Source organism: Siphateles boraxobius, unplaced genomic scaffold (assembly GCF_051911475.1).
Source record: "Siphateles boraxobius isolate OS27281-9 unplaced genomic scaffold, OSU_SipBor_1 77, whole genome shotgun sequence".
Classification (NCBI taxonomy): domain Eukaryota; kingdom Metazoa; phylum Chordata; class Actinopteri; order Cypriniformes; family Leuciscidae; genus Siphateles; species Siphateles boraxobius.
Genome location: NW_027509205.1, coordinates 16,392,937 through 16,406,183, shown reverse-complemented (window position 1 = coordinate 16,406,183; position 13,247 = coordinate 16,392,937). Strand labels below are relative to the sequence as shown.

The 13,247-nt window shown below is 38.7% G+C and overlaps 1 protein-coding gene across 4 annotated transcripts in view; it reads right to left on the bottom strand.

Moving 5' to 3' along the window:
- The window catches only part of rarga (retinoic acid receptor gamma a), a 52,243-nt gene that overhangs the window by 21,150 nt on the left and 17,846 nt on the right, over positions 1-13,247 (bottom strand). The window contains exon 1 of one of the 4 annotated variants that reach the window (XM_077218088.1): positions 1,323-2,020. The exons of 2 other annotated variants lie outside the window; for them this stretch is intronic. In XM_077218088.1, the coding sequence (XP_077074203.1) occupies positions 1,323-1,467 (145 nt within the window). In that variant the 5' untranslated portion in view covers positions 1,468-2,020. Of the gene's footprint in view, positions 1-1,322; positions 2,021-13,247 lie in introns of those variants that run through there. One more of the 4 variants, XM_077218090.1, reaches the window with a different exon arrangement.

The following is a 13,247-nucleotide window of genomic DNA, read 5'->3' as shown; positions in this document are numbered from 1 at the left end:
ACAGTACACCGCTTCTGCTCTTCCCTGAGGGCAGCAGGATCTGTCCAATTGCCTCTCGACCTCCACTATTTGCTGGAACCAGGAAGGAATCCGAGCTGCAGCAGTGGCGCATTCGGAGGGCTCGTTTTCCATCGTGGGCCCTGACTGTGTGCTTGTGTAGCGTTGGTGAGACATGACTGATTAAATAAACAGATTTCATCTTGTTATCATCAGGGTTCTGGCCAAGGAGAAGAGGCATTATGGACCTCCCTCCCTCCCCTCCCCTCCTGGTCGAGCTCAGACAGGGCATCTGTCTTCATTAAAGAGAACCCAGTGTGGCTGACAGCCACTGAAACGTTGGTGTCTTTCACGATTAATGAAGACAGATGAGTTGCCCTCAGAGGCCGAGAAGGAGGAACAAAAAGCAGAAGCTTTGACAAATACAAATGGAAAACAACAAGAGCGGCGTGCATTTTGGGAAAAGGGTAACGGCAATGTTTACCGATCTGGACATCTGAGTTCTTTTCCCTCAGTGTCGCATTATATTGCAGTATTACTTGTTTTCCCTTTCTCTCAGTCTGGACCCTATTATTATGGACCCCAGTTTTGCTAAAGCAGGACTGTTTTTAGAGCCAAAGGCTCTCTAAAGTCTGGAATGGGGGTAGGAAAAATAAAATGATTGAAATTGGAGACAGAGAGAGAAAAACGAAAAGCTGTCCAGGTTTCAAGCTCTCATACTTACTAAACTTTCCACTCAGTATATTTAAGCCAATTCTTTACTATTTATTTCATGCCGTTTGCAATTTGGATTCCAGTCACAGTCTAATCACCCAACCCGCTTTTCAATTCCCAATCTAAGAGTTTTATCAGTGACACATACTTGAGTAATGTCCCTCTCGTTTTTTCCCCCACTTTTACGCTTGTTTGATGCTGTTGTGTGGGCTGAGCCGTGGTCAGGCATGCTGGGATACCAGAGCTGTCAGCCACAATTGTGAAGTGAAGAAGACAAATGCAATCTGCATGACTGAAATTATAGCACAGTGTCAGGTTCCCCCCCCCACCCACTTCTCTCTCTCTCTCATTCTCTCAAACACTCTCTCTTTCATCTCTCCCTCTCACATTACTTCCTTTCTGTTTAACTTTTCATCAACTGACAAGGTCAAAAATCAGGTTACCCACACTGTTGGTGAAACCAGACTCTGTTCGTGACAATCATGGAAAACGATCGACTCAAACAGCATCTCAAACGCAGCTTGATAAATGCAGCTCGAGTGGTTCATTTGGCACCGAGGGTCAACGTGAGATCAGAGGCTCCATTTAGATGAATAAGAAAAGGCACTTACAGCGTACACTAGCCGTCCCTGTCCAAGCGAAAGGGTCCAGTCCGGCGTAGAAGGGACTCGCCTTCCGAAGCATGCATGCACCCCGGTTGGTGACATCGTAGAGTTGGCGGGGACCCATGCCCAGAGCCTCCATACAGTCGAACATGATGCGTCCCTGTCGCCCACCCGCCTCCGATTGCCTCGCGTCACCAAAAAAAACAATAACAACACCCACAGCTACGACAGCGCTAAATCCCCTGCAGGAATTCCTCTACTCAGGATATACGTGCTGCCTGATCCCGCTGCTTTTGCTCTTGTAAGCGTTTCCTCTCTCTCTCTCACGCTGCTTGTTTCTCTTTCCCTCTCCGGCTGATCTGTGGTGCTGGTTGCTCGGGGTGAGCTGTTCCTAGCGTGTTGTAACAGACCTAAATAACAGCCCCACATAGCACTCGCGGCTCTCAGACACACTGGAGCGAACCAACTGCCTCAGTCCTGCGCACACAGAGGGGGGTGGAGAGAGAGAGAGGGTGATCGAGAAGAAGGGGGGGGGGGGTTGAGAGTGAGAGAGAGAGAGAGAGAGAGGGTGGAGAAAGACAGAGAGAGAGAGATAGAGAGACAGAGAGAGAGAGAGAGAGAGAGAGAGACAGAGAGAGAGAGAGAGAGAGAGAGAGGGCCACAGGGAGGGGCCATTTGTGTGTTTGCATTGCCAGCTCTGATCTGGTTAGAGGACAAACTTTTATTTGATTCTAGCTGGCCTCTTTTTGTCTCTTTTGTGATTCATATTTCAGTACGCGCTGCACACAAACAGGCTCTCTTGCTTTGCGCACCTCCCCCTTTTTTCCCTTGCAGTACATATGAGTCCCCCCCCCCACCCCCCGAACCCATCCCTCAGCCCCGTCTCTAATCATAACCACATTAAAGTCCAGAGCAAGCGAGAGAGAGTGAGTGAGAGAGAGAGAGAGAGAGAGAGAGAGAGAGAGAGAGAGAGAGCATTGTGCAAGCAGCAGATGCCAGGGCAAAATTCTCGCCTTTGTCTCCACAAAAACAGAGTAAATGACTGATGGCCGCTGCTGTCTCTACCTCATTAAGTATGTGGCGAATATTCAAAGCCCCCTCTGGCCCTCATAGAAGCTTTTAAAAGAAGAACTTTATTCAGTTTGCAGGGAGAATCCATGCGCTAGAGGAAGCCAAGCAGGAGACCAACAGGAAGATGAACTTGGGAAGGAATGTCAGGGCTTGTCTTGACACTTGCAACGAAGACATGATGAATTTGAGTCTCTTCCCATGGACTACAGTCAGTAGACAGCGTCAATTTCATTTGACATGCCTGAAAATGAGGCTGTGAGGGGGTAGAACCATACACTCGGTTAAAGCTGAAGTTGCTTACTTAGCAGATTAAACTACAAAAATTTGTCATTCACAGAGAGTAAAACAACTGGGGAAACATGGGCTGTTCTAAACGAACGGCCGATCTAAATGATGGATTTAAATAGTTAGGGTATGTTCACATTTGGCAAGTTTGGCTGGATTAAAATGGACCCTGGTGCAATTGCGGTTCATTGAACGTGTGAATGCTGCTATCCAAACCCTGGGTGCACACCAAACAAGCGGACCGAGACCGCTGAAAAGATGGGTCACGGTCCGCTTCTAAAACCAACTCGGTTTGAATGAAATATGAATGCAGCATGGACCAAAGACATGCAAACGAACCAAAAACAGGAAGATGAGACCCTAAAAAGGACAGAATGCTCACGCATATCGTTTTTTTCTCGTCATGTCGTGATGTTCCCCATCCCAGTTCGATACAGGCATCAGAACCGTTTCTCCTCGCAGCAGATTTTCGCTTGTGTGTGTGACGGAGGAATTTACACATTTCACAAGCTCTTCACGAGTTCTCAGCTGGTCAAAATACCATTATATGTAGGCTACGCACAATTTAGCCCAGCACACAGTATTGTTTTGGATGTTCTGTAAGTTCTGTCTCAAAATTGGCACTACGTCATAAAAGCCGACCAATCAGGTTGTGAACACATCCCTATGCCTTTAGGTTCTGTATCTTGGTTTTGTGATAAAAAAACTCAGAACGCTAAGCGGACCAGGACTATTTTTTTTTTTTTTGGTCCGAACCAAGCGAACCGAACTACAAGTGTGTACACACCCTAAATATCCATCTTACTGGTAGCTGACAGCATTATCTAATTAGTCATATTTAATAAAACAAACATGCAATCTATTTCTGAGTATTTTTAATGAGCTCTCTCCAGAGTTCTGCACAGATTCTGACCGTGTCTGGACATGACATATGATCTTGAATGGGCTATACATTCATCTCTCACAGTCTCATTATCATTTGTGTGTAATGAAATATGATGTCTACATTGACAATAGTCTACTGGTTTAGCATCACAAAACCATATCAGATATGATTCTATGATTCTATTTTTGCCAATCAAACTTAGTTGATTTCATTCCTGCCCCAAATACTTACTAAATAAATAAATAAATACAATTTAAAACAACAACATTATTATTATTATTCAGTAAAACTATTAAAAATTATTAATACAAAAAATTAGATGTAAGTTCTGTTCCTCACAGCCTTATTATCATTTGCATGTAATTAAATATGTCTACCTGGATGATGATCTATTGGTCTACAAACCGTTCCTGTCCTAAATATTTCACAAATAAATCAATTATTTTTAATATGTAGCCTATAATTTAATATTAATACAATAATAATATGATAAATAATTGAAAATATTCAATTATTTATATTCTTTTTAAATATGCTTTATATATTCTAATAAATTTAACATTTAATTATTTAAAAACTCACTTAGATGTAACCATACAGTACAACCTTTAAAATTAAATGTACTTCTATTACTCATAGCCTTGCTTTCAATCAAGTACAAATTCAAATGGCATCTACACTGACTAATCAGGTCTCCCACACTATTTTGACTAATGACCTTTTTTTTTTTTGCATGACCTTTCAAGCTGTTCAGAATCATTTAATAGATTGCTGGGATAGATTTCCATTTCTATATCAGATACCAAGATTATACAAGCAAGCAATTATACATATTGAAGCCATTTGCACTCTCATAAGATGTTACTGTGGTGATCTGCGGCAATTTTTACTCTCCACAATATCTAGCCGAGTAAATACTTTAAACCAGACCACAACTAGAAACTTTTCTGGAAATGTTTTTTTTTTTTTCAGGTTGTCATGACCATGGCCATTGGGTTTGGTGTACAAACACTAGATCAAGTAACAATCAGCTCAGAGATTACCAGTCAATTCAACAAGTTCTTGCCATTCACCCCCCACAATCCTAATTGCCCCAAATTACTCCCCCTACCCCTAATAAACCACATATATCTCCACAACACAGGCAATCAGCACTACATGACCTGAAAAAAAACCCTAATGAAATAAATAGCTCTGCCAGTGTCAGTGCCAATGGCTTTCAATGAGTGAACAGCTGGGGAGTGGACAGAGCCATACCAGGGTTCAAGTCAAGCAAACAGCTGAACACAATGCCAGGAGCAACAGCGGTGCCTGCGTCTCGGCCTTGCCTCATCCATCTTCACCCCCCTCCCCACCCCCGTTGGCCCGCTGCTAGTGGTACGGCCCAGCCGCCTAAGAAAAGACACCATTTCCTGTCAATCTGCTGGTCGAGCTCTCTATAAACACATACTGCCCTTCCTTCCAAATACACTCACAATCTCCCACTCTGTGGAATTCTGCTTTTCATTTTCCCAAACCCCCTTTGCGTTTTCACACTTACAAAGAAACAAAGAGTCCTTCTCGGAGCACGTCGGGGCATGCGCAGAGAATGGTATTCATTAGGCTGTTTATTGATCTTGTGGCTCTTGACTTTGTTATGGTTCTCATTTATTTTCTTTAGGCGACCCTCATAGACACAGACAGGAAGAATGAGTGAGAGAGTGAAGGAGGGAGAGAGAGAGAGAGAGAGAGAGAGAGAAGGAGAATATGAGTGGGGGAGAGAGTGAGTGAGAGAGAGAGAGTAGGGCACTTTAATGGACCTTTTGTTTGAGCAGACAGTAAAGTACATCAATTGTAACACTGAGGTTCTTCATGTAATTGTTGTGTCATAAAGGCTGGGGGTGGCAAAAGAACAAACAAAAGAACAGATCAAAAAGTACAATGGTGGAATTCTAATAAAATCTAACACATTTTTAAGATGGAGCAAAACTTTCAGCAAAATATCTAAAAATCTAAAATAAAAATAAAAGATCACATCAGTTTACTTGAGAAGCATAACTACATAAGAATTAAGCTTTGGTTTTAACTCATTACATTTTTTTATACTTATTTTAAAAAATAAATCTAACCAAATATATTGAGGTTCATGCTTAAAAAACTAATTAAAGATGGCTTTTAAAAAAAACACCACTATTCAAATGTTTAGGGTCAGTAAGATTTTTAAATGTTTTTGAGCCTGTTGCACACATTTGCATTTATTTTATCATAAAACAAACAAACAGTAAAAAACGTAATTTGTGAAACATTATTGTAATTTAAATAAATGACTTCTACTTTAATATATTTTAAAATGTAATTTGTTCCTGTAATGATCAATACTCCTGTCTTCAGTGTCACATGATCCTTCTGAAATCATACTAATACGCTGATTTCCTGCTCAAGAAACATTTCTGCTTATTATCAATGTTGTGCTGCTTAAAATATTTTTGTGGAAACTGTACACCTTTTTTTCAGGACTCTGTGATGAATAGAAAGCTCAAAAGAACAGCATTTATTTGAAACAGAACTCTTTTGTAACATCTCTTTTGTATCAACTATTTAATTGTCTATATTTAATATCAACATTTATTTATTTTCATTATGATGCTGAAATCTAACAAAATATTTGGCTTCATTTAATGTTTTTCTTATTTTAAGCATAATTAAGTTTAATAATAATATTTTTTAAAAAAGCTTAATTTAAGATAAACTCTGAAATGTTATTTCAATATTAATTTCTAATGCAGTGTTGCTTCTCAAGTTAACTAATCTTGTTTTAATAATGTTTATATGTTTACACTTAAAAACAAAATAAAGATACAGAAAGCTACTACTTTCAAGTTTTCATTTTCAAACACGTTAAAGCTCGTGTTTGGCTTTAATATAAAATTATCACAGACTTTTCCTTCAGGTCCAAACCACACTTTTCTTCATCTCTGTTCTCAAAGTTTTCCACAGCTACACTTCTTACTGTTGAAATTCAATATTGTGGTACTGCTAATACTGTTGGCTCCTCTGTGATAAACTGATTTTTTCCTCATGGATAAAAGCGCCTGTGTATTGTCATTCAGAGACATAAACTGTTCTAACTCTGCGATTTCTTCTCTCCCGCTGAAAATCTTTTGTTAGAAACTGTTCAGTGTAGTTTGAGAGGGGAAAAAAAGAGTTGACTTGGACATTTAATCCAACTTCATAGCGCTGACCCAAGTTCCTCCCCCTCCCTCCCTCCCTCCCTTCCCCAGCCAAGGAGGTTGAACTCCAGAAGAAATCCCCACTGGGCCACTAACTTTCCCCCAACTTATCCTGCTCTCCCTCCCTCTCTCTCTCTCTCTCTGTAGCTCAAGCTATTCTCCATCTCTCTCCACTCCCTCGTTTTCCTTCTGTTTTCAAACTTATACTCATCCAACGCTGCTACGGTTTTTAAACAACCCAGAGGAACATCTTTAAAGACCGTTTTGTTAAGTTTTGCTCTTCCATACTCTCTCTCTCTCTCTCTCTCTCTTTCTCTCTCACACACACACACACGATTCCCTCCTTCCTGTCATGTGACAAAACTCCGATGACAAACAGACCCAGAACTACTAGGAATCCATCTCACTTAGCTGGCTCCCTGTCATCTCTGCTTTCCAGGCCAGACGAGCCGCACCAGATGAGCTGATCTCAGGCATCCAGACACCAAACCCAGCCTCAGAATCAGGTTTAACATGCATGACTCAATGATGTGGACCTCAGACAGCAGACACAATGCATTAGAGATATTAGCCAGGACTGGTTTGCTAGTGTGTGGCCTCAAAGGAATGAAAAATCACAAAGGAGATCTCTTTAATATCTCAACTGTTTCTCCTAGACAGCGATGAGATTAAATGGAGGGCAAATTAAGCCTACTGCTTCTCAGAGTTTTATCTTGAGTAAAAAAATCCTTTCAAAACCTTTCATGTTGTACTCGTGTCTATTTGTATTTACAAGGTATTTTAGGACATCTGGGACCTAAATAGTTTGCCCACCTTTATGTCGTTACAAAACTGTATGACTTTCTTCTGTAGGAAATATTTCAAAATAAAATTCTCTTTTTGGCCATACAATGAAAGTCAATGGGGTCCAATGTTTTTTGAACACCACTGACTTTCAAAGCAAGCCAAAAAAAAATTAAATAGTGCTTTATACAATTTAAATTGTTTCAAAGCAGCTTTACAGTAATAAACTAGAAAATAACAGTAATATTGTTATTATGAAAAGAATACAATTTAAGCTGTAAAGCAGCTCTACAAAGACAATAGTTTCATTATTCAGCTCAATTTCATTTTATTCTCATCCAATAATGTCAGTGCAGTCAAATCGATAATATTACTGAATATTAAGTGTATTTTAAACTAAAATTTTAATTCAAAATATCTTCAATATTAAGTCAAATATATATTTTTTATGACAGAATATTCATTTTTGGGAGAACTATACCTTTAAATGAAACATAATTAACTCCATTATGACCTCTGCAACCTCTCCATTAGCAACCTCTGAGTAAGAAAATTTCCCCTGGGGGAGGAAATGTTTATAGGAAGGATTGATTGAGCATGCATTGCCTATTCTGCTAGTTTTTTTAAAATCTGTGTATCATGTTATACAGCTCAGGAAGTTTGTGCAGAGTGTAAGCAACAGAGAGTCATGTGTTTCTGTGTGTGAGATGTGTCCAGACAGATTGCCGGCGATGACAGAGACACAGAACACCATTTCATTTTAGCTCCGTCTGCGCACGCACGCCTCAGATTACCACAACTAGTCCTTGTAGCTCCCTCAGGAAACAGGCAGATGTTGACACACATGCAAACACACATTTTGAGTCATGAAACACACACCTTTGGCACACACAAAACATTCTACAACATTCAATATCAACAGCATGTCCCTATGCAAAAGTATGCATGTTTAAACACATTGACACATTCCAGAATTCCTGGCATATGAGCGACTGTAGCCTGTAGCAATGCTACTAACATAACTACATATCAGTAATGACATTGTAATTATTATTATTAATAATAATAAAATCTTGTTCAGATAAATAAATTAAATAATAAAACAACAAAAGTAAAAAAAAATAATAATAAAAAAATAAGTTATAGCACCAGTGCTGCTAACACCAGTCAAGGGGAGTAATTAAGTCAAATTAGTGATGCAACTAACATAACTATATTTTAAGTAGTGTGATAATAGCTCCAAAATGTGTAAAACATTTATAAATAATAATAATAAATACAAATAATTCCAAAATTTGCTAAAAAAAAAAAATAAATTACATGTTTTATATATATGTAGCCTATAATGTAATTTTATTTATTTTTTTTAGCACGTTTTGGAATTATTTTTATTTATTATTATGTTTGGAGCTTTATATATGTGTGTGTGTGTGTGTGTATGTATATATATATATATATATATATATATATATATATATATATATATATATATATATATATAAATAATTTCTTTTTTATCAAATTTTGTATATATACTACACAGACACAATTTCTAATGAAACAGTTAATTCACACAGATCATGCAAATTAATGGATTAAAAATGATTCACTGATCTAAGTCTCATTGCAGCATTTTAAATATTTAAAGTTTATAAAAGTTCAAGTTAAAAATATTTCAAAAACACTAATCATTTAAAATAATTTGTTATGTATCTAAAGTAGCGTGACTGAAATGTAACTATTTAAAACTCATGAATAGCTTGAGGCATAACAGTATTCACCAGTACTGCCTCAGTCCCAAAACTCCCATCCCAACACCATCGGACATTTATCATGGCGTCCACCTCAAGCAATATCGTACACATGTTTGGCTCTGAGGAGACATGAAATCTTATCCTGACATCTTACTCATACACACAATACATCTCCCCGAGAATCTGGAAGTGTCACTGGAAGACCAGACCAGAGGGGAAAACAGCTAGAAGACAGGCTGTTCCAGTCCTCACTCAGCCTCCTCGTGTTCTGCACCGCATAAAAAAGAAACAGTAAAACTTTTCACAAACTTATCAAACTTGGCAATCTCTCAAACAAGCCTTCCCTGTGCCTGTTTCTTTCTCCCACCCCCCGCCATTTTTGCATGCCAGTATTCTTGCTTCTTTAGCATTCTCATGACTTTTGACATGAGGTATTCGAAACTGGAAACCACATGTTTTGTAGTTATGATCTTGACTGGCAAAAAGTTACCCAATCATCCCCCTGACTTTTAGGCCACACCCCTTAACACAAGTTCCCTCCCTAAATCCACTAGGAAGCCCGTCCCATACCCGATCGCCATGGCAGAATCCTCATACTGCACGTGCCCAGTCCTGCCTGTTGCAAACATTGAAGCTCCGCCCCCTCTCAACGCTGATCTCTTTATCTTCATCTGTCATCTTGCTAAAATACCAGTGCGCTCTTTACCTTTCAATGCTCGCTCACACTCTGTGCCTCCTCCTAACACACAGTCTATCCCATCCACTATATAGTCTCTCTCCCAGGAACGGTGGGATCAAGGAAGGAAATCCACATAGGAGAGGAGGAGTATAGAGGGGGCAGAGGGGAGGAAAGTAATCCACCGGATTTTCGGGATAGAGTCAGTCGAGCTGAGATTCCATTTGTGAACAATTTGCAAAATTCCCAAACTGAGCTCTTAATGACCTGGCAGAGAGAGGCCACTCCTGACTCTGTCTCCCACTCCGACTGCGGTTACGCCAACTCTCCAAAAAACAGACAAGTGTGGGAGTCGCTTGTGGCCAAAATATTAACAAAGACTTTATGAATTCCCTTTTACACAAAAGGCCCTGCATTGCATGTGTGATTACAGCAATACAGACAGCAAGCATACTGGGGAATAAAAAGCAGAACCGTCCTCTATCAATGACAAACGACAAAGCACTCTGTATATATTTATACGTGTGTGTGTGTGTGTGTGTGTGTGTGTGTGTGTGTGTGTGTGTGTGTGTGTGTGTGTGTGTGTGTGTGTGTGTGTGTGTGTGTGTGTGTGTTGTCTTCGTGACAGGCCAACATCAATAGGTCACTTACACAAGGAAAACAGTTTTAGCCAACAACAGCCAAATATATATATATTCAGGCATTGTTTTAGGCTACTTTCAAAATCCTGCTAATAGTTAAAAACACTAAGTTAGTGTTCAAATTAGAACATTAAGGGTCCGTTCACACAGAATACGTTTTTCCATTCCAATGCATCACTTTTCCATTGTTTTCCTATGTAAACGCTCTAGACGTGTGTGCATGACCGTTGCGTTCGCGTCTCTTGGATCTTAAGGTCCTTGTACACTGAGTCCGAAATTTCGTATGCGTTTTTTCGTATTCGTGATTCGGTGGCTCTGAATTTTCAAAACAACATTCAAAATGATTGCTGCGAACCAGATCCGAATTTTTTTATGACGGACGAAAGTTTCGGAGGCAGTGTATAAGCGTGATTGACAAAACATGAAGTCGTATTTACATTTTAACGTGTGAAAATTTTGGACGTGACTTTCTGACTCAGTGTGCAAGGACCTTTACGCATGACACGACATTCTAAAAATCTGGCGCTCAAGTTTAAATAAGTTTAACTTTTAAAAAGCGCATCTCTAGACCTTGCACTTTTTTTTTCGTTCTGACCTGTGTCTTGTGTTTTTAACAGCAAAAATGCCTTCTGTGTGAACCGGCCCTTACACTACAAAAATTACTTATTACTAATGACTAATTACTTTTTAATTACTCTTTTTTTGTGATCAATCTTTTATTTAATTGTATTTTGTCTTACTGGACTGGCACTTTAGGTTATAAACAAGGCAAAAACAAGTCTGCCAGATCAGTAAGACAAAATATACTTATATTCAAGATCAAATGAAAACTAATCTTTTTATATTTGAGATATTTTAACTGGAAAACAAGACAAACAAATACTCATTAATAATATGATTTTTTTAAATGATTAATAACCAATAAAGACTAGATTTGGAAAAAGAAATGTTTTCATTGGGATACATTGAGATGCTCTTGTGGGTGACCTTGACCTTGTGCCTCCATGTCCTCAAAAGTGATTGTCAGTCATGTTTCAGAAGGGGAGTATCAAACTGCAAACTTGTATCCAATTCTGGCTCTACATTTTTTCCACTTTGAATATTTTGTTTCAATCAGAAAATGTACCACGTTAAGATGTGACATTACTATTATTAAGATCTAAGATATTAAAATGTGTTGCAAAATGAATTCTCCATCATATTTCATTGCCAACTTCATCTGCTTCCAGCCAAACTAGACTTTAAAATTCAAGTCAAGCCAAAAACAATGTATTGGAAAATGCACAATAAGAAGAATAAGATCCTTAGATAACTGATTCATCCACCAGAACGTTTCAATGTCTGACTGTTTACAGTAGAAGTAAGTGCTGATGGTGATGAGTGAAAGAACAGAGAGGAACCTGGCAGGAAAGCAGAGGTGGAGATGAAAGATGGTGGAATCTCTGAGGAAATGGAGAAGTGTTCAGACACACGCATTGCTCTCGTTTCATTTTGATCCCTCTTGCACACAAACTCATGCCAGCTGCGAAAGAAAGCCAACACTTTAACGGGAAAATGTTTCGGTAAAAAAATAATCTGATACAATAGTGCTTGTGCCTTGGCCTTTTAATGACACAGACTCACTATTTTCCTCTTTTCTGAACACATCTCCCTTTCAATGATCCTTTATTCTATGTGTGATCACTTAGGGCTGCACAATTAGGATTAGGCTATTTAATTTATTGATTGATATTAATTTACAGACAATTGCATAATCTACTTTAAAATGACTTATTTCAATTGTTAGATTAAAAAAAAGATTAATTTTGCTGTTTGCTGTTTTGATATATGACCACATGAGACAGAAACAGTAAATACATTTGTGATGAAATTATGAACAAAAAGCCAGCAAAGTGATTATGCTGTAAAACTCCAATTATAATAAAAAAGCTACTGGAATATAAATCCAGTTCTAATTTACACCATATCTACACCTTGTTTTATCGCAGTGTATATTGGGTGTTGCCGCATCTACATTGCAAGTGAGTGGCAGAAAATTCAAAACTTTTCACTTTGGTACTAAAGCAGAAAGAAGTAAAACATAAAACAGTCATTTGCAGATCAGATTGCAAAACAATCTGGTGATGGCGCAGTGGATAAGACACATGCCTTTGGTGTGAGAGACCCGGGTTCGAATCCAAGTGTGAGACACCAATGTGTCCCTGAGCAAGACACTTAACCCCTAGTTGCTCCAGAGGCGTGCGACCTCTGACATATCTAGCAATTGTAAGTCGCTTTGGATAAAAGCGTCAGCTAAATGTAAAATGTAAATGTAACATTTCTTCATGAAGGCCATTATTGAAAGGTTTATACACTAATTTAAACGTCTCGGAATGGCTGCTGCAGCATTCATGCACATAAAACACAAGTCTGTGATTGGTTAAAATGCTCAAACTCAGCAAAAATCAGGTCACAAATAAATAAAAAAACGTGGAATGCTGTAACCATCACTTCACTAAGCATTGCAACCAGAATCATATTGGATTTATTGTGCAACCCTTGTCATATAATGTTTCAATTTGACATCTCCTAGAGCTTTTGAATCAGTTTGTCATATGCAAATGCATCACAAGATATGGTCTCAATT